Source organism: Argentina silus (assembly GCF_951799395.1).
Source record: "Argentina silus genome assembly, chromosome: 3".
Lineage (NCBI taxonomy): Eukaryota > Metazoa > Chordata > Actinopteri > Argentiniformes > Argentinidae > Argentina > Argentina silus.
This window is the reverse complement of record NC_139657.1, coordinates 1003009-1022505: the sequence shown is the minus strand read 5'-3', so window position 1 is coordinate 1022505 and position 19497 is coordinate 1003009. Positions and strand designations below refer to the sequence as shown.

At 42.1% G+C, this 19497-nt stretch overlaps 2 protein-coding genes across 5 annotated transcripts; one reads left to right on the top strand and one right to left on the bottom strand.

Annotated features, from left to right (window-relative positions):
* Positions 1 to 580: 580 nt before the first annotated feature.
* Positions 581 to 9424, top strand: LOC310802618 (uncharacterized protein). Of its 3 annotated transcripts, XM_083667087.1 has the most exons (5): positions 2767 to 2837; positions 4141 to 4221; positions 5175 to 5266; positions 7185 to 7409; positions 7692 to 9424. In XM_083667087.1, the coding sequence occupies exons 4-5, from the start codon at positions 7208 to 7210 to the stop codon at positions 8576 to 8578; spliced, it is 1089 nt and encodes a 362-aa protein (XP_083523213.1). In that variant the 5' UTR covers positions 2767 to 2837; positions 4141 to 4221; positions 5175 to 5266; positions 7185 to 7207; the 3' UTR covers positions 8579 to 9424. The 3 variants fall into 3 exon arrangements, with proteins under 3 accessions (XP_083523212.1, XP_083523214.1, XP_083523213.1); XM_083667086.1 differs by lacking the exons at positions 4141 to 4221; positions 5175 to 5266 and adding an exon at positions 581 to 720 and having other exon boundaries at positions 2598 to 2837; XM_083667088.1 differs by lacking the exons at positions 5175 to 5266; positions 7185 to 7409; positions 7692 to 9424 and adding exons at positions 581 to 720; positions 5789 to 6877 and having other exon boundaries at positions 2598 to 2837.
* A 1757-nt stretch (positions 9425 to 11181) lies between these two features.
* Positions 11182 to 19183, bottom strand: LOC310802373 (uncharacterized protein). Of its 2 annotated transcripts, XM_083666679.1 has the most exons (4): positions 19044 to 19183; positions 16928 to 17165; positions 13587 to 13922; positions 11182 to 13287 (listed from the first exon to the last, which is right to left on the bottom strand). In XM_083666679.1, the coding sequence occupies exons 2-4, from the start codon at positions 17142 to 17144 to the stop codon at positions 12365 to 12367; spliced, it is 1476 nt and encodes a 491-aa protein (XP_083522805.1). In that variant the 5' UTR covers positions 17145 to 17165; positions 19044 to 19183; the 3' UTR covers positions 11182 to 12364. The 2 variants fall into 2 exon arrangements, with proteins under 2 accessions (XP_083522805.1, XP_083522806.1); XM_083666680.1 differs by lacking the exon at positions 16928 to 17165.
* Between the last annotated feature and the right edge of the window lie 314 nt (positions 19184 to 19497).

Sequence of the window (19497 nt, the reverse complement as noted above, 5' to 3'; positions counted from 1 at the left end):
AGCTCACCAGTACGTTCGTTTTCTCTCAGAATGTATCAAACTGTTGATTTGGCCACTCCTAATGTTGCCCTATCTCTCGGATGGATTATTTAGTTTTTTGCAGCGTAAGGATGGCCTGTTTCACTTGCATTGAGAGCTCCTTTGACCACATGTTGTGTGTTCACAGCAACAGCTTCCAAATGCAAATGCCACACTTGGAATCAACTCAGATCTTTATCTGTTTAATTGATAAAGAAATAACAAAGGCCCACACATCTCCATGAAACTGCTTTTGAGTCAATTGTCCAATTACTTTTGGTCCCTTGAAAAAGAGAGGGCTACATATTAAAGAGCTGTAATTCCTAAACCATTCCTCCAATTTGGATGTGAATACCCTCAAATTAAAGCTGAGAGCCTGCACTTCAAGTCCATATTCGTTATATAACTGTAACTTGATACATGGTAAAACACATTTTTAGGCGCTTTTATTTTGAAGATATACAATCGCGCTAAGTGGGCGTATCATCGTTGACGGAACACAGCAACGATAAGGAATGGCCCAGTGATGATGTCATCAACAGACGACAACGTGCTCAACATCTTTCATTAATCACATTTTATAAATGTTTCAGTATATATCGTACCAGCGTGAATCGAACCCACAACCTAAGCGTTGATCAGACGTCCGACACGTCAGGTTTGAGCAGCGCCGGTATTTCGACATCGCAGAAAATGTAAAATGTAAGTAAAAAAATAAAATTGCTACTTACAACTGCAACCCGAGGCTTCACACGGGTTGCTCAAAAATACAGACGAAAACAGAAAAAAACACCGCCGCTCCATCGCTGAATAAAAACCTGCTTCAAGACATCCTACTTGTGTGTTGTTGTTCTTTCTAGCGGAACGGTTCAATGAGGTCAAAATACTAATAAGAATCTGTTTGATCCGGTTTTTTTTTTTTTTACCGGAATACACCACGGATCAAACATCTTTCCTGGTGAGTATTTTGATTTCATATCAACTTTCCGCAAGAAAGAACAACAACAAACACGTTTTCGTCTGTTCTGTCTGTCCTTTGTGCAACTTCTGTGAGGCCGTGGATTGCAGTTGCAACGATCACAATGACTGCTCTGAATGAGGTCGATATGGGATAGACTAAATATCAGAGTAAATAACAGTGATATTATTAGCGCTAATAGGCTACATTTACAAAGGCTGAATAATTGAGTCGCCAGTATGTCCTGGTTTCCAATCTACACCATATTATCTATGAAATATTGCAGAATGACATTCAAGTGAAGTTTGATGAAAGCTTGTTATCAGATAATAATAACTGGAAGAAGAAAGAAAAATGTGTAGACTTGCAAAGTCTTATTTTGGTTGTAGAAAAAATGTTGGTTTGGGCAAGAGATATATATATATATATGCTGGATTGAAATAAAGTGACAGTCTTATTATTGTAGGGAATAAATATAATAGTATAGAAAGCATATAATGGTATAAGAAAGAAGAAGAAAGGATGATGCTAGGTAGTTGAAAGGTGAGAGAAGGTTAGACAGAGTTTGTGTGAAGGTAGTAGGTCAGTAGAGAGATAGGATGTAGTTCAGTGGAGTGGATAGAGGGGTGGTGTTGGTTGGTTATGGAGTTGAGAGTGGTTTCAGTGGGGTAGAACTTGTAGCCAAGAGAGTGTGTTGTTGTGTAATAATTCTAAGAATGTGTTCTGCAGGTCTCTTGTTGTTTTTGAGTCCTGAAAGTTCCATAGCAGTTTCACTAACAAAGGAGCTCACAGAATGTTGGTGTAAATCAACATTCCACCATGTTAACTGGATGAGAGGTTTTGGACTTACAAAAAGCAAAAAGGTTTTAGTTGCTAAAAAGGTGTAAGATTGGCAGTGGTTAAAAAATATCATCTGTTGCTATTACTTCCATGTTAAAAAGTGCACTTTCAAGTTTGTAACGTTTAAAACGTTGAAGAGGTATCAAAGCCAAAAGTCATAGTGACACGAGTTTGACATCTCTACACATTTTAAAGTTGGATTTGTGTGAATAGCTTGTTGTAGGAGTTGCAGCTGGTGGAAGAATTGGAATTAGAAAAATAAAAAAATAAAAAACTTCCAGAAGTAACTTATTAACTTACTTAGACGTTATATATGCACAACTTCAACTCTGGTACCAATACTCACCACCTCAATACCCACCAGAGTTGAATCTTACCGTTTGCTGGAGTGTTTGTCAAGGCTTCTTCTTCTCTTCTTTATAATACTACGCTGCAGATACACTCCAATTACGCACTCTACTGCCAATCGCCCCCTGCTGGTTATATAACCGCATTGCACTACTGCAATGAAAATGCGTCTTTAAGGGAGATTCTCAATGCAGGAAAAACTCTATCCTGTATTGAGTCCAATTGTTTACCCTCTAGTGGAATGGCTTTAAACCCATGAGGGGAATGTCTGTGCACCATTCAGCCAGAGGGGTAGCAGCCCAGTCAATGTGAAAGACGCTTTACAATAACAATTCATAGTAGTGCATATTCTTTGTTAGGTGTTTGGTAATCTGAATGTTTGTGAAATGAACTCTCAACTATGTGTGTCTCGTTCTTTGTTTACACTACACAGATCCACCTCACAGCCCAGCTACCATGTCTGAACCCAAGTCCACAGAGACCCTGGCTTCTGGCTGTGGTTCTCCAGCCCAGACAAGCACACAGCAGGGTCCAGAGATGGTGGCAGTGAAGCTGGAGGACTGCAGTCACACACTGGAACACAATGTGGTAGTGAAAGAGGAAGAAGAAGAAGTGATGGTGAAAGAAGAGGAGGGAGGAGAGGATTTACCAGAGACAGACAGTGAGTTGGATGGTGAGTTCATGAAGTTGGCTAATATTATAATTGTATTTATTGTACATTATTGCTCTGTTGTTAATTGTGTATTAGGAATGGGTCCTTATTTATTATTACCATTACCTACTCATAAGAGGCTATCTGAAATAGGCATGGATCAGGCTTCATGTAGCTGTATTGAAAATTATTTAACGGACAGAACGCAGTGTGTCTTAACTGATGGTATTAAATCAGCTTTTCTGGACATAACAAATGGTGTCCCACAAGGGTTGATTCTTGATCAGGTTCTTTTTACTATTTACATTAAGAATTTACATTTGGGATTGAGTGAGTGGTGAAGCCTGTTCTCCAGTCTGAGTAAATCAGTTTAATCTGTCTCTAATCAGAGTGATATTAAGAGTTGTTTGTTTGGCTATCCTGCCTTAAGTAGTTTCTATTGGAAGCCATCAGTTTGAAGTCAATTAGCTGTGAAGTGCTGTCAATCTCCAGTGGGAGGGCCTAAACACTTTCCTGCCAGGTTTTGTAACTCCTGCTCACCGTGGACCAGGACTAATACATTTGGGATTGAGTGGTGAAACCTGTCTGGTTGTTCACTGATCGTCAGGTGGGAGGGGCTGCTACCCTGCTAGTCATCAGCAATCACAGAATCTGCATTTATTTTGTGACGATTGCAGAGCGACAGCCTCCTGACACGAAGACATAGGAGTCTATCTGTGGACTCCATCAAGGAAGGCCTGAGAGGAAGGCCATACTACTAGTATATTAATTCTACTTTGATAAAAAAAAAAATTACCCTGAGTGTATTGAGCCTATCTATATCCTACATTTCCCATGAACCCTCTCCTTCTATACCAGCAAAAAATCACAAAGTGCTTTCTCCGCATTCCTGTTATTTCCTACATCAGGAGGACACATCGATGCTACACCTCCACTCGCAACCCTTCCAACCTCTACCCACCACGCTCAACTGACCACGACCTCACTGTCACGGGAGGACTTTGGAACTGCCAGTCAACGGTCCGGAAAGCAGAGGCTATCTCAGCCTATGCCTGCTTCATGTCTCTCTACTTCCTTGCTCTCACAGAGACATGGATTACACCAGATAACACAGCTACTCCGGCAGCCCTCTCTGATGCCTACTCCTTTTCTCATTCCCCTAGACTCTCTGGTCGAGGAGGAGAAACAGGACTCCTCATCTCACCTAAGTGGTCAAATAATGTCCTTCCCCTGTCACACCTGTCCATATCCTCCTTTGAATTCCATGCTGTTTCTATCACCTCCCCTGTCAAACTTCACATTGTTGTTATCTATCGTCCCCCAGGTCAGCTTGGCCACTTCTTAGATGAGATGGATGTCCTTCTCAGCTTCTTCCCTGAGGACGGCACACCGCTTACACTACTAGGTGACTTCAACATCCAGTCGGAGAAGCTTCACTCGTCTGGAGCACTTGACCTTCTCTCCTCCTTCAGCCTTACCTTGTCCCACTCTCCTCCCACTCATAAGGCGGGCAATCAGCTCAACCTTGTCTTCACAAGATCCTCCCATACCTCAAACCTCACTGTTACCCCTCTTCCAGTTTCGGACCATCATTTCGTATCCTTCTCCCTCCCTCTCAAATGCTCACCCTCCCAACCAGTCTCTACCCACACTCTGTCCTCTCGTCGCAGCCTGCGCACCCTCCCACTCACCACTCTTTCTTCCTCTGTCTTATCCACCCTACCCTCTGTTGAATCCTTCTCTCTTCTATCCACTGATGCAGCCTCCTCCACCCTCCTGTCCTCTCTTTCCTCATCCTTCAACTCTCTCTGTCCACAGACCTCAAAGCCGGCACCATGCGCTCCTTGGCTGTCTGAAATCCTGCAAGCTTGTAGAATAGGGCTCCGGGCAGCTGAGAGGAAATGGAGAAAATCTGGCCTTCCTGATGATCTAGACCCTTATCTCTCTCTCCTCCTCAACTACACCTCATCTGCATCAGCTGCTAAAGCCTTATACTACCATTCCAGAATTCAATCCTCTGTCTCTGACCCAAGGAAACTGTACTCCACATTTCTCACTCCTCAACCCTCCTCCTCCCTCCTCTCTGTCTGCCGATGACTTTGTCACCTATTTTGAAAAGAAGGTTGATGACATTAGCAGCTCCTTCCCTCTACCTCTCACCAACACTGCTACCTCTCCTCCCAAACCCACTGTGCAACACCCAGTCTCTGGTTTATGAGATTTCTCCCCCCTCTACCCTGATGATGTTCTAAAGCTGGTCACATCCAAGCGGGCAACCACCTGCCCCCTTTCTCCAATCCATCTCCAAAGACCTTCTTCTGTTCCTTACCACCTTAATCAATTCATCTCTATCCACAGGATCTGTCCCAGCTGCCTTCAAGATAGCCAGAGTTAAGCCTCTTCTCAAGAAACCAACTCTTGACCTGTCTGCTGTCCATAACTACAGACCGGTATCCCTTCTTTCCTTCTCATCTAAAACCCTTGAATGTGCTGTCTCTAACCAACTGTCTAACTACCTCCTTCAAAACAACTTCCTTGACCCTCACCAATCCGGCTTCAAGGCTGGGCACTCTACTGAAAATGCTCTCTTCGCTGTCACGGAGGCTCTCCACTTCGCTCAAGCTTCCTCCCTCTCCTCTGTTCTCATTCTTCTGGACCTGTCTGCTGCATTTGACACAGTAAACCACCCAATCCTTCTCTCCACCCTCTCAGAATTGGGCATCTCTGGCTCTGCACTCTCTTGGTTTGCATCCTACCTGGCCGATCACTCCTACCAGGCGACGTGGAGAGGATCGCTGTCCTCTCCACGACCCCTCACCACTGGTGTCTCCCAGGGCTCTGTCCTTGGGCCTTTACTGTTCTCTCTCTATCCCAAATCTCTCGGCTCTGTAATTTTTTCACATGGTTTCTCCTACCACACCTACGCAGATGACACTAAACTTTTTCTCTCTTTCCCCCCTTTTGACTCACAGGTGGCAACACGTGTCTCAGCACAACTTTTGGTCCAAACACTTGTAATCTCTCGCCTTGACTACTGCAATGCACCGCCTCCTCCACCAGGCCTCTGCACCGCCTCCTCCATCAGGCAGCTCATCCAGAACACTGCTCGTCTGGTGTTCAATCTCCCCAAATTCTCCCATGTCACGCCCCTCCTCCGCACCCTCCACTGGCTCCCGGTAGCAGCTTGCATCAAATTCAAGACCCTAGTGCTTGCCTACCGGGTCGCAAAGGGAACAGCCCCTCCCTACTTGCAAGCAATGGTTAGCCCCCAAACCACTACAAGATCACTCCGCTCGTCCACCTCGGCTGCCCGCGTGGCTCCGCTGCCTCTACGTGGATGCAGTGGCCGCGCGACTCGGTCACGGCTTTTCACTGTCCTGGCGCCCCGCTGGTGGAACGAGCTTCCCACTGCTGTCAGGACTGTAGAGTCACTTACGATCTTCCGCCGTAGACTGAAAACCAATCTCTTCAGGGTACATCTTAACAGTCCCTCCTAAAGACCGCTTCACCCTCACTACCCCCCCTATACTAACCCTAACCCTAACCCCAACCCTAGAGACCTCTTCACCCCCGCTACACCCTGTACAAGTTCTCTCCTGCTCATAAAATAAAATTTTTAAAAAAATAAAAAAAATAATAATAATAGCCTGCTGGCATTACTGCCTGTGGCCCCTGGTGTGAGCATTGATTACTTGGTCTTATGATGACTGTTGGATAGATGATTCACTTACTGAAACAAATGTATATGCCGATGACATTGTTGTATATGCTATTGCCCCCACGATTGACCAGGCTCTTTCTGAGCTACAGTCTGCATTCACTGTCCTATCATTTATTGGGCTGAAATTGGTACTTAATACAAAAACTAAGTATATGTTATTTACCAAATCATAGAAAAATGTATCTGATTCATGCTGTCTGAAACTCTTGCACACTAAAGCCTGTTAGTGACGATGTCATCAACAGACGACAACATATTCTTCACATCTTTCATTCATTCGTAAGCCTGTTAGTGTCACACGCCCCCATCATGTGTTCTTACAAAAAGTCGAAATAAAGTAAAAAATATCACCAGAAGAGATGTTTGATGCGTTTTTCCTGTGGCAGTTGTATATTCCGAGTCAAGATAACACATTTTCTTGAGTATTTTGGACTTTCTGCAAGAACCCTAACCCTAACAACAAACACGTTTTCAAAACATGTTTCACCCAAGATGCCCAGCTCTGAGAGGCTGGAGAGAATGGTCTGGTGGTTTACTGTGGTTTACTGTACTTTTTCATCATAGTAATGCATGTCCTATCTGTAAGGTTTTGTAATCTTAATTTACCCTCCACTGTTTGTGCCTCTTCCTTCATTTCCACAACACAGAGCTACTTCACAGCCCAGTGACCATGTCCCTGGCTTCTAGCTGTGGTTTTCCACCCCAGACAAGCACACAGCAGGGTCCAGAGATGGTGGCAGTGAAGCTGGAGGACTGCAGTCAAACACTGGAACATAATGTGGTTGTGAAGGAGGAGGCAGGAGGAGAGAAAGTGGTGGAGAAAGATGTGATGATGAAAGAAGAGGAAGGAGGAGAGGAAATAGAGGAGAAAGGTAGAGAGATGGATGGTTTTAAAATGGTATTTATTGTACAACTCCTTGTCAATGCTCTATGGTGTTAATAGTGAACTACTGTAACAGTCAATACTTGCTTAGTCTGACAGTGTCTCTTTGGTCTCTCCCATTGTGGGATTGATGAATCTCTCTCGAAGTCTGTGGTTCAGTCATTGTATTCTGCACTCCAGAGATGTTGTTACTTCTGGCACTGCTGAGCCTATGGAAGCACTACTTGTTGCTCTCATGTTTCTAATCCTGTATATGTTCCTATTCTTACAGGAGAGAGCTCCAACCCAGGCTCAGACAGCGAGCCCAGCTCCACCGCATCTGGAAACCATAAACACAGACAGAGGAGCTCAAGACAGAAGAAACACCATTGCATGGACTGCTTGAGTAGTTTCTATGAGTCCCGTCACTGCTTAGATTGCAGTGAGAGTTTAATTGGTCCAACTCACCTTATACCACAACCACAGACTCATAGAGGAGAAAAGACTTACCCTTGCCTTCAGTGTGGGAAGAGTTTCTCTAGAGGAGAACACTTAAAGGCACATCTGAGAATACACACAGGGGAGAGGCCATACCACTGCTCCCAGTGTGGGAAGAGTTTTAGTCGGGCAGGAGTGCTAAAGACACATCAGAGAATACACACAGGAGAGAGGCCATACCACTGCTCCCGGTGTGGGAAGAGTTTCAGTCGAGCAGGAGTGCTAAAGATACATCAGAGAATACACACAGGAGAGAGGCCATACCACTGCTCCCGGTGTGGGGAGAGTTTCAGTCGGGCAGAAGTGCTAAAGATACATCAGAGAAAACATACAGGAGAGAGGCCATACCACTGCTCCCAGTGTGGGAAGAGTTATAGTCAGTCCTGCAGTCTGAAAAAACACCAGACAATACACACAGGAGAGAGGCCATACCACTGCTCCCAGTGTGGGAAGAGTTATAGTCAGTCCTGCAACCTGATACAACACCAGGCAATACACACAGGAGAGAGGCCATACCACTGCTCCCAGTGTGGGAAGAGTTTCTGTCGACTAGAACAGCAAAAGATTCATGAGAGAATACACACAGGGGAGAGGCCATACCACTGCTCCCAATGTGACAAAAGTTTCTCACAATTGGGCAACCTTAAGAGACATAAGAGAATTCACACAGAGAGACCATAACACTGCTCCAGTGTGGGAAGAGTTATAGTCAGTCCTGCAACCTGATAAAACACCGGAGAAAGCATCATGGTCCAGACACTGACAGAGTTCCATTGCCCATGCTTCCTGGTGGTGAAGAAAAGATGTGATGGTGAAAGAAAAGGAAGGAGGAGAGGAAATGGAGGACTCTACTTTCCTCGCGGCAACACAGGCCTGTAGGCAGTGACCTCCATGTTTTGTAACGTGCCAAATACACCTGATGAAGTTGTGGTTGGAAGCTAACTTGACTGTCCCTCCTAAAGACCTCTTTGCCCCCCACTACCCCTCTGTACAGTTCCTCTACTGTTAATAAGAAAGAAAGTAATCCTTCCTTCCTCTAGAATTGTGACTGCCAATGGCCCCTGGTCCTAGCATAGATGTTTGCTTATGATGACTGATACATAGATGATTCACTTACTTTAGACAAATGTGTAAGTCACTTTGAATAAACCTTAGTGTCTGGAAGTTATTTTTCTAGTTCCACCTGCTGCTACTGTTACAACAAGCTATTCACACAGTCCAACTTTAAAATGTGCAGAGACATCTAACTCGTGTCACAATGAGATTTGGTTTTGATACCTATTCAACGTTTTAAACGTTACAAACTTGAAAGTGTACTTTTTAACATGGAGGTCTATGGAAACCAAAAGATTCAATTGTGTTTAACCACTGCCCATCTTACACCTTTTTAGCTACTAAAAGTTTTTTGACACCTATTAAATGTTTTAAACGACTAAGCTTTGTGTAACTCCAAATCCTCTCATCCAGTTAACATGGTGGAATGTTGATTTACACCAACATTCTGTGAGCTCCTTTGTCACTGCAACTGCTATGGAACTTTCAGAACTCAAAAATAAAAATAAAAACAACAAGACCTGCAGAACACATTCTTAGAATTATTACACAACAACACACTCTCTTGGCTAAGTTCTACCCCACTGAAACCACTCTCAACTCCTTAACCAACCAACACTACCACTCTCAAACACTCAACCACCACTCTATCCACTCCACTGAACTACATCCTATCTCTCTACTGACCTACCACCTTCACACAAACTATCTGTCTAACCTTCTATCTTTCCAACCTCATATCTATCTAACGTTTCAACTACCTATCATCTTTTCTTCCTTTCACCAGTCACTACTTTACTCAGTATAACCCATAATGAATAACATCTTAATTGTTTTGATCTTTCTATACCTCCCCTCTGTCATCTATCCATCCAATCTCTTACTTTCTTTCAACTACCCTACCATTCATCCATCTAACCAACCAAACCATCTTTAACATTATTCACTACCATAATAAGACTTTCACTTTCAACTACCCTGCAAATATATCTATCTATTGCACAAACTATTAAACTTTTTTGTACTACTTTGCCAGCCCACAAAGTTTGCTGTAACAGAAGTCAACAACTTTCAAAGCGACTCATTTCAAAAAGAACATCACTGCAAACAGTCTCAACAACACAACACTATAATGCGGTATTAGAATAAGGCTAAAATGAAACCAAATGGTGTTGACTTCCCCATCGACCTTGATCGATGTACCTTTAGCCGATCAGGGCTAAATATAATATCACTGTTATTAACTCTGATATTTAGTCATTCAGCCATTAAGATCGTTGCAAGTTGCCGAAAGTCAAAATACTCAACAGAAAATATGTTTGATCCGTGGTGTATTCCGGTAAAAAATAATAATAATAAAAAAAAAACGGATCAAGCACATGCAACATCTCTACTGATTAGTATTTTTGACCACATTGAAACTTTCCGCTAGAAAGAACAACAACTCACAAGTAGGATATCTTGAAGTAGGTTTTTATTCAGCGATAGAGCGCGGCAGTGTGTTTCTTTTGTTTTTATTTCGTCTGTATTTTTAAGCAACCCGTGTGAAGCCTCGAGTTGCAGTTGCAACTAGCGTTTTAACTTTCTTACTTACATTTTGAATTTGGGCCGTTCCTTTTCGGAGCTGTGTTGTGAACGATGATAGAGGAACTCCGCCCACTGAGCGGGTCTGTTTCTTCACAATAAAAGCGCCCACGTTAAACTTGTTTAAGCATTCAGAAATACTAAATATGGATAAGGGAACCACAAATTGAACTATAACTATATCTGGAAATAAACATGTAATCCTCTCAACGTATTATTTGTGATTTTACAGGTTGGTAATTTTTCTAATATCCTATTTACCAAAAGACTGCTGCACTGCATTTTGGGGGCATGGTGAACTTCTGACAAGTCCCCCCCAATTTTAGAAGTAGGCAAAAAGGTCCCACTGAAAAAATTCCTTTGTCATACAATCATGTAATTCAGAAATTCACTGGCAAGAAACTAGAAAATCACTTTCTTTCTTTTGTTGAATAGTCACGACTTTGAGGCTGAAAAGTGCCTCTCCCATTGCAAGACAATGCTATATGTGAGCATGTATGCCAACAAGAGTCTGTTTGTCTTCATATCAGAGAGATGGTCTTCTTTCTGTGTTTGTATTTTCTAAATAAAGACTGTAGGGCAAAAAGTATGTTCTTGTATCTTTATTCCATACTCAGCAATGGAGAGCAGGAGAGAGTTGACGCTGAAGCTGTAGCCTTCCTCAAGACAGACACAGAGGAATGAATAGACACACACATATGGGTGTGAGAGGACAGCAGGTGCCTCACCTGTGTGTAATTAACACCAATAATCAGGTAAGTCAATGTTTAACCAGTAATATGCCATGACAGTCCATAATAACCTACAGTGAGACATGGGACAGAATGACAGCAAAGCCATGTACAAGTAAACAAGGCCCATATCAAGGAACAGCGTCTGGTATATTATCTGTGCAGCTGTTCTATTAGATCTACATTTCGGATCATCATTTGTTTGGGTTTAATAAAGCATTAATAAAGCATTAATAAAGCATTACATCAAATAACCCAAAATAAAGCGAAGGTCACACAGAAAGAAAAAGCACCATAATAAGCTACAGTGAGACAAGTAAATAGATAAATATAAATGTCAAGGAATTGCATCTGGTATATTATCTGTGCTCTTTACAGATTAGATCTACATTTCTGATCATCGTTCAACAGTGTAACCTTGTGTGCACATGTCTATGGATGACTAATATCAGTACCAGGAGCTGACACCTGAAGCCAAGGCCAGTAGAGGGTAACCAGGGGCTGCAACTTTATCAGTTTTGTAGAAAAGGTTTCTTCCATGTATAAATCAAACGAGCAGCCTGTGTGTTTACGTCTCTTTACATTTACATTACATTTGACATTTTGCAGATGCTTTTATCCAAAGCGACTTACAACAAGTACATTTGTCTAAAGTAAGTGAATCATCTACACATCAGTCATCATAATCAAAAATCTATGCTACAACCAGGTGCCATTGGCAGTCACAATGATAGAGGAAGGAAAGATTAGTTTTTTTTTCTTTTTCATTTCTTATTAACAGTAGAGGAACTGTACAGAGGGGTAGTGGGGGGCAAAGAGGTCTTTAGGAAGGACAGTCAAGTTAGCTTCCAACCACAACAGCAGGTGTATTCAGCACGTTACAAAACATGGAGGTCACTGCCTACAGGCCTGTGTTGCCGCTAGGAAAGTAGAGTCCTCTATTTCCTCTCCTCCTTCCTTTTCTTTCACCATCACATCTTTTCTTCACCACCAGGAGGCATGGGCAATGGAACTCTGTCAGTGTCTGGACCATGATGCTTTCTCTAGTGTTTTATCAGGTTGCAGGACTGACTATAACTCTTCCCACACTGGAGCAGTGTTATGGCCTCTCCCCTGTGTGAATTCTCTGATGTCTCTTAAGGTTGGACAATTGTAAGAAGCTTTTGTCACATTGGGAGCAGTGGTATGGCCTCTCCCCTGTGTGTATTCTCTCATGGCTCTTTTGGTGTCCTAGTTGACTGAAACTCTTCCCACACTGGGAGCAGTGGTATGGCCTCTCTCCTGTGTGTATTCTCTGATGGTCCTTCAGGTTTCCTTGTTGTTTGAAACTCTTCCCACACTGGGAGCAGTGGTATGGCCTCTCTCCTGTGTGTATTGTCTGATGTTTATTTAGGTTTCCTAGATCACTGAATCTCTTCCCACACTGTGAGCAGTGGTATGGCCTCTCTCCTGTGTGTATTCTTTGATGTCTCTTTAGCACTCCTGCCAGACTGAAACTCTTCCCACACCAGGAGCAGTGGTGTGGCCTCTCTCCTGTGTGTATGCTCTGATGTGCCTTTAAGTGTTCTCCTCTAGAGAAACTCTTCCCACACTGGGAGCAGCGGTATGGCCTCTCTCCTGTATGTATTATTTGATGTGTCTTTAGGCTTCCTAGTTGACTGAAACTCTTCCCACACTGGGAGCAGTGGTATGGCCTCTCTCCTGTATGTATTCTCTGATGTACCTTTAGGTTGCCCATCGTCAGAAAACCTTTCCCACACTGAAGGCAAGGATAAGTCTTTTCTCCTCTATGAGTCTGTGGGTGTGGTTTAAGGTGAGTTGGACACATTAAACTCTCACTGCAATCTAAACAGGGATGGGGCCTGCAAGTGTGACTTCTCAAATCCTCTGGTTCATAGAAACTACTGAAGCAGTCCATGCAGTGGTGATTCTTCTGTCTTGAGCTCCTCTGTCTGTGTTGTTTATGGTTTCTTGATGCAGTGGAGCTGGGCTCGCTGTCTGAGCCTGGGTTGGAGCTCTGTCCTGTAAGGATAGGAACATATACAGGATTATAACAACATGAGAGCAACAAGTAGTGCTTCCATAGGCTCAGCAGTGCCAGAAGTAACAACATCTCTGGGGTCTATAGAATACAATGACTGAACACAGACTTCAAGAGAGATTCATCAATGTCACAATGGGAGAGACCAAAGAGACACTGTCAGACTAAGCAAGTATTGACTGTTACAGTAGTTCACTATTAACACCATAGAGCATAGACAATAAATACCATTTTAACATTAGACAAATTCATAACAAGAACTTAGCATCCGACTCTCTACCTTTCTCCTCTATTTCCTCTCCTCCTTCCTCTTCTTTCACCATCATATATTTATCCTCCTCTTCCTCCTCTTTCACCATCACATATTTCTCCTCCTCTTTCACCATCACATCTTTCTCCACCCCTTCTTCTCTTCCCTCCTCTTCTTTCACCATCACTTCTTCTTCTTCCTCTTTCACTACCACATTGTGTTCGAGTGTTTGACTGCAGTCCTCCAGCTTCACTTCCACCATCTCTGGACCCCGCTGTGTGCTTGTCCGGGCTGGAGAACCACAGCCAGAACCAGGGGACTCTGTGGACTTGGGTTCAGACATGGTAGCTGGGCTGAGAGGTGGATCTGTATAAACGAAGGAAGAGGCACAAACAGTGGAGGATAAACTAAGATTATAAAACCTTACAGATATGATATATGATATGACAGATAGGATATGCATTACTATGAATTGTTATGCGATGAATAACTGGGACAATCATATAAAATAACGAGATTTGAGGGCTTGCAAAGTCTTATCTTGGTAGTTGATAGTAATAGATGGATATATTAATAGATAGATAGAAAAAGAGCATAAATGTGCATAATTAAAAAAAAAAGTAAATCGTCAAACCAAAATCTGAAGAGAATTTCATTAAGAAGGGTCAGTCAGTACACATTTTCATGTTGGATTGAGTTGTCAAGCTTAAAAGATTAAAGAGTAGATGCATTTTAAAAATGTATCATAGCAACCCAATGGTCCTCATAGAAACCCTTGTTAATTCATGCAACTTAAAAAAGTCTAAATAGTATCAAAACACTGAATGGAATTTCTTTAGGTGGAGTCAGTCTACACATTCTAAATTTGCATTGAGGTGGAGAAGATTAAAATACGAAAACATTTGAAATGTCTTCATTCAGAGCACCTGGCCATATGAATTAATAGTATAACAAAGTATGAATGGTATGAAAAAAATACTTTCAAGCAACTCAAGTTACACAAGTTAATAGGTGAAGCAGTTCAGGCTGTGCATGTGTCTGTATAGGCATGAATAGGGTGTACGGGGCCCTCCACACCGCCAGAGCTGCCTCCCTCTCCTCTGTCCTCATCCTTCTGGACTTGACGGCCCCCTTCTCTCCAGCCTCTCAGAGCTGGGCATCCCGGGCGAAACAGACGAAAACGTGTTTGTTGTTGTTCTTCTTGCAGAAAGTCCAAAATACTCACAAAGAGATGTTTGACTCGGAATATACAACCGCCACAGGAAAAACGCATCAAACATCTCTTCTGGTGATATATTTTTTTTAACTTTATTTCGACTTTTGGTAAGAACACAGCGAACAAGTAGGATATCTTGAAGCGGGTTTTATTCAGCGATAGAGCGGCGGTGTGTTTTTCTGTAACCCGTGTGAAGCCTCGGGTCGCAGTTCCAACCATTACGACGCGAATGAAACAATGCAATGCAGGACTTGGCTACGGGAAACGTTTTACTTACATTTTGGCATTTTCAGCAATGTCGAGATACCGACGATGCTCAAACCTGGACTGCAGAACGTCTCATCATTCCAGAAATAAAATATAATTCCTACAAGCTAGCCACCTCAATGTTCACTGATTAGTAGTAGTAACCAAACGCCCAGAATGAATGAAAGATGTGAAGAACATGTCGTCGTCTGTTGATGACATCACAAACAGGCTTTAGTATGCAAGGGTTGTTCTCGTACTCCTCTTGCATTTGTAGACATCAAGATAATATTATAATAATATAGAGGCCAGTATATTGTAACCAGGGGCTAGAATAATACATTCACATGCTATTCTAAATAATAACGTTTTTTCCACTTCACGTAATTGCATCCACATGATGATATGGCTTCTTTTTTTTTTTTTTTTACTCTTGTTTTTTCTGAAAGAGTCTGCTCGTCTTTGTGTCAGAGAGATGGGATGTGTTCCTGTCCAGAGGGAGAATCCTGATTCTGTACACACTGCACAGGGTGACTCTGCCCAGGGAACTACAGTATGTAGTGACACCACACTCTCCTGTGTGTATTCTCTAATGCTTCTTCAGGGTTCCAAGGCCTCTTTTGCAGGTGCACCCTGTCCACAAAATTTACACAATGACAAAACAACACATAAATAATGCAACACAGTTCAATAAATCATATAAAACTACAATATCAGGAGATATTAGTTCAATATATGAAGAGAAACAATCACCAAAGAGGTCCTTGATCAACACCCTAAATTGCCTGAGCGACACCAGAACAACCAACTGATGTTTCTTGTAGATTGTTCCAGCAGTGAGGTGCACCATAACTAAAAGCGGATTTACCCAGTTCGGTGGAGACCCACGGAACCTCAAGAGTTAAACAACTTTGAGAAAGAGTTTGGTCATTTATGTTCTTGCATTTCAATAATGAGGTTAGGTAAGCTGGGAGTTTATGCAGTAAAGCTGTATACACAAAAAGGGAGTAAAGAAAAGATCAACAGGACGTTAACAAGGTCCAGGCAACGTTTTGATAAAGTATGCAATGATTAGTTTTAAAACGATCACCTGTGATAAAGCAAAGGGCGCGATGGTAGATGGCATCCAAAGGTTTAAGAGTAGTGGCTGCTGCATTTTGGTAAATGATATCACCAGAATCAAGCACTGGCATGAAGGTTGATTGCACAGTTGATCAGATTTTTGCTGTTCAGGGAAAACCAAGATCTATTCCTTTAAAAGAAGCGCACCGTAAATCTTAGCTTTTTAACAAGCTCCTCTGTATGTTTCTAAACTTCAACTCTTAGTCAAACCAAATGCCTAGGTATTTATAAGTGGGGACACGCTCAATGGGGGCACCAACTAAAGTACATATGCATGAATCAGATACATTTTTCGATGATTTGGTAAATAACATATACTTGGTTTTTCCAGCAATGATCTGATCCACCATTAAGTACCAATTTCAGCCCAATAAATACTTTCTATAGGACAGTGAATGCAGACTGTAGCTCAGAAAGAGCCTGGTCAATCGTGGCGGCAATAGCATGTCATCAGCATGTAAATGCAGGTTCCAATTCCTTACAGATAATATAAAAATCTTAATGTAAATAGTAAAAACAACCTGACCAAGAATCGATCCTTGTGGGACACCGTTTGTTAAGTCCAGAAAAGCTGATTTAACACCATCAGTTAAGACACACTGCATTCTGTCCGTTAAATAATTTTCAATACAGCTACATGAAGCCTGATCCATGCCTATTTCAGATAGCCTCTTATGAGTAGGTAATGGTAATAATAAATAAGGACCCATTCCTAATACACAATTAACAACAGAGCAATAATGTACAATAAATACAATTATAATATTAGCCAAGTTCATGAACTCACCATCCAACTCACTGTCTGTCTCTGGTAAATCCTCTCCTCCCTCCTCTTCTTTCACCATCACTTCTTCTTCTTCCTCTTTCACTACCACATTGTGTTCCAGTGTGTGACTGCAGTCCTCCAGCTTCACTGTCACCATCTCTGGACTGCTCTGTGTGCTTGTCTGGGCTGGAGAACCACAGCCAGAACCAGGGGACTCTGTGGACTTGGGTTCAGACATGGTAGCTGGGCTGAGATGGATCTGTGTAGGGTAAACAAAGGACGAGGCACACATAGTGGAGAGTTAATTTCACAAACATTCAGATTACCAAACACCAAACAAAGAATATGAACTACTATGAATTGTTATTGGAAAGCGTCTTTCACATTGACTGGGCTGCTACCCCTCTGGCTGAATGGTGCACAGACATTCCCCTCATGGGTTTAAAACCATTCTGGTAGAAGGTAGTTAATTGGACCCAATACAGGATAGGGTTTTTCCTGCATTGAGAATCTCCCTTCAAGGCGCATTTTCATGCAATGCGGTTAAAGAACCAGCAGGGGGCGATTGGCAGTAGAGTGCGTAGTTGGAGTGTATCTGCAGCGTAGTGTTATGTATTATTATATAGTACATATTACCTTAGCGTCTATAAGTTACTTTTGGAAGTTATTTCTCTAGTTCCAATTCTTCCAACTGCTGCTACTCCTACAAGCTATTCACACAAATCCAACTTTAAAACATGCAGAGACGTCTAACTCGTGTTGTTATGACTTTTGGTTTTGATACCTATTCAACTGTTTTAACTATTAAGCTTTTTGTAAGTCCAAAACCTGTCATCCAGTTAACATGGTGGAATGTTGATTTACACCAACAATCTGTGAGCTCCTTTGTTACTGCAACTGCTATGGAACTTTCAGGACCTGAAAAGACCTGCAGAACACATTCTTAGAATGATTACACAACAACACACTCTCTTGGCTTCAAGTTCTACCCTACTCTCAACTCCTTCACCAACCCACTCTCCCACTCAACCAACCCTTTACCCACTCCACTGAACTACCCCAGGCTCATCCATCCATCCATCCTTCCTGTCTATCTACGACCTTCTAACATACTATCTGTCTAACCTTCTATCTATCTAATGTGACAGAAATATAGAAATGTTTGAGATAATATGCTTATTCTTGTTCATATGTTCCAACCGCCAACATCCTTGACCCGGTCACGCTGCCTCCCCTATAAAGGAGGAAGTTGCTGAGCTGCTCCTCAGAGACTCCACTGAGCTCTGTTTTGTTTTGTCTGTTTATATTATATTATTATTGTGACAAAAGACCTTTGACTCGTCTCACCTTTAACCAGAAATAATCAGATGGAGATTTCCACGACACTAACCTTTCAACTACCTAGCATCATCCTTTCACCAGTCACCACTGCTTCACTCAGTATAATCCATACTGAATAACATCTTCATTGTTTTATCTTTCTATACCATTATATTTATTCGCTACCATAATAAAACTTTTTTATAAGAATTTCTTTCAAATACATGTATCAATTACCTAAACAAGACGTTGCAAGCCTACAAAGTTTTTTCTGGAACTTCTTCTTCTAGTTATCTAACAACTAAGCTTTTATCAAACTTCACTTGAATGTCATTCTGCAATATTTCATAGATAATAAGGTGTAGATTGGATACCAGGACATACTGTAACAGAAGTCAACAACTTTCAAAGTGACTCATTTATTCAGCCTTTGTAAACGTAGCCTATTAAGGCTAATAATATCACTGTTATTTACTCTGATATTTAATCTATCCCATATCGTTGCAACTGCAATCCACGGCCTCACACGAGTTGCACAAAGGACAGACAGAAAACGTGTTTGTTGTTGTTCTTTCTTGCGGAATGTTGATATGAAAAAAACTGATCAAACAGATGCAACATCTCTTCTGATTACTATTTTAACATAATTTAAAGTTTCCACAAGAAAGAACAACAACTCACAAGTAAGATATCTTGAAGCAGGTTTTTATTCAGCGATAGAACGCGGCGGTGTTCTTGTGTTCGTCTGTATTTTTGAGCAACCCGGGTGAAGCCTCCAGTTGCAGTTGTAACTCGCAATTTTACTTTTTTTACTTACATTTTGAATGTTCAGCAATGTCGAGATACCGGTGTACGCTGCTCAAACCTGGACTGTCGGACGTCTGATCACTCCAGAAATAAAAGAAAATTCTTACAAGCTAGCTACCTCGACGTCCACATTTGTAGTAGTAAACATGCGTCCGTGAGGAATGAAGGATGTGACGAGCACGTTGTCGTCTGTTGATGACATCATCAGTGGGCCGTTCCTTTCCGGAGCTGTGTTGTGAACGATGATAGAGGAACTCCGCCCACTGAGCGGGTCTGTTTCTTCACAATAAAAGCGCCCACGTTAAACTTGTTTAAGCATTCAGAAATACTAAATATGGATAAACATTTCCAAGGCCAAATGTGATTTTAATACCACTGTACTCAGCTACACTTCTAGACTATGAATCAATTGAGTTTCAACCATGATGGGTGACATACAGATGTGTCTTGTCGTAGAAGTCAAT

What these genes read in the sequence shown, in the direction of transcription:
- LOC310802618 (XM_083667086.1), top strand. Translation starts at nt 2,621, where the DNA reads ATGTCTGAACCCAAGTCCACAGAGACCCTGGCTTCTGGCTGTGGTTCT. An exon ending in GACAGACAGTGAGTTGGATG is followed by an intron (nt 2,838 to 7,184) that starts GTGAGTTCATGA and finishes TCCACAACACAG; the next exon opens with AGCTACTTCACAGCCCAGTG. An exon ending in AGAGGAAATAGAGGAGAAAG is followed by an intron (nt 7,410 to 7,691) that starts GTAGAGAGATGG and finishes CTATTCTTACAG; the next exon opens with GAGAGAGCTCCAACCCAGGC.
- LOC310802373 (XM_083666679.1), bottom strand. Translation starts at nt 17,144, where the DNA reads ATGTCTGAACCCAAGTCCACAGAGTCCCCTGGTTCTGGCTGTGGTTCT. An exon ending in GACAGACAGTGAGTTGGATG is followed by an intron (nt 13,923 to 16,927) that starts GTGAGTTCATGA and finishes TCGTTTATACAG; the next exon opens with ATCCACCTCTCAGCCCAGCT. An exon ending in AGAGGAAATAGAGGAGAAAG is followed by an intron (nt 13,288 to 13,586) that starts GTAGAGAGTCGG and finishes CTATCCTTACAG; the next exon opens with GACAGAGCTCCAACCCAGGC.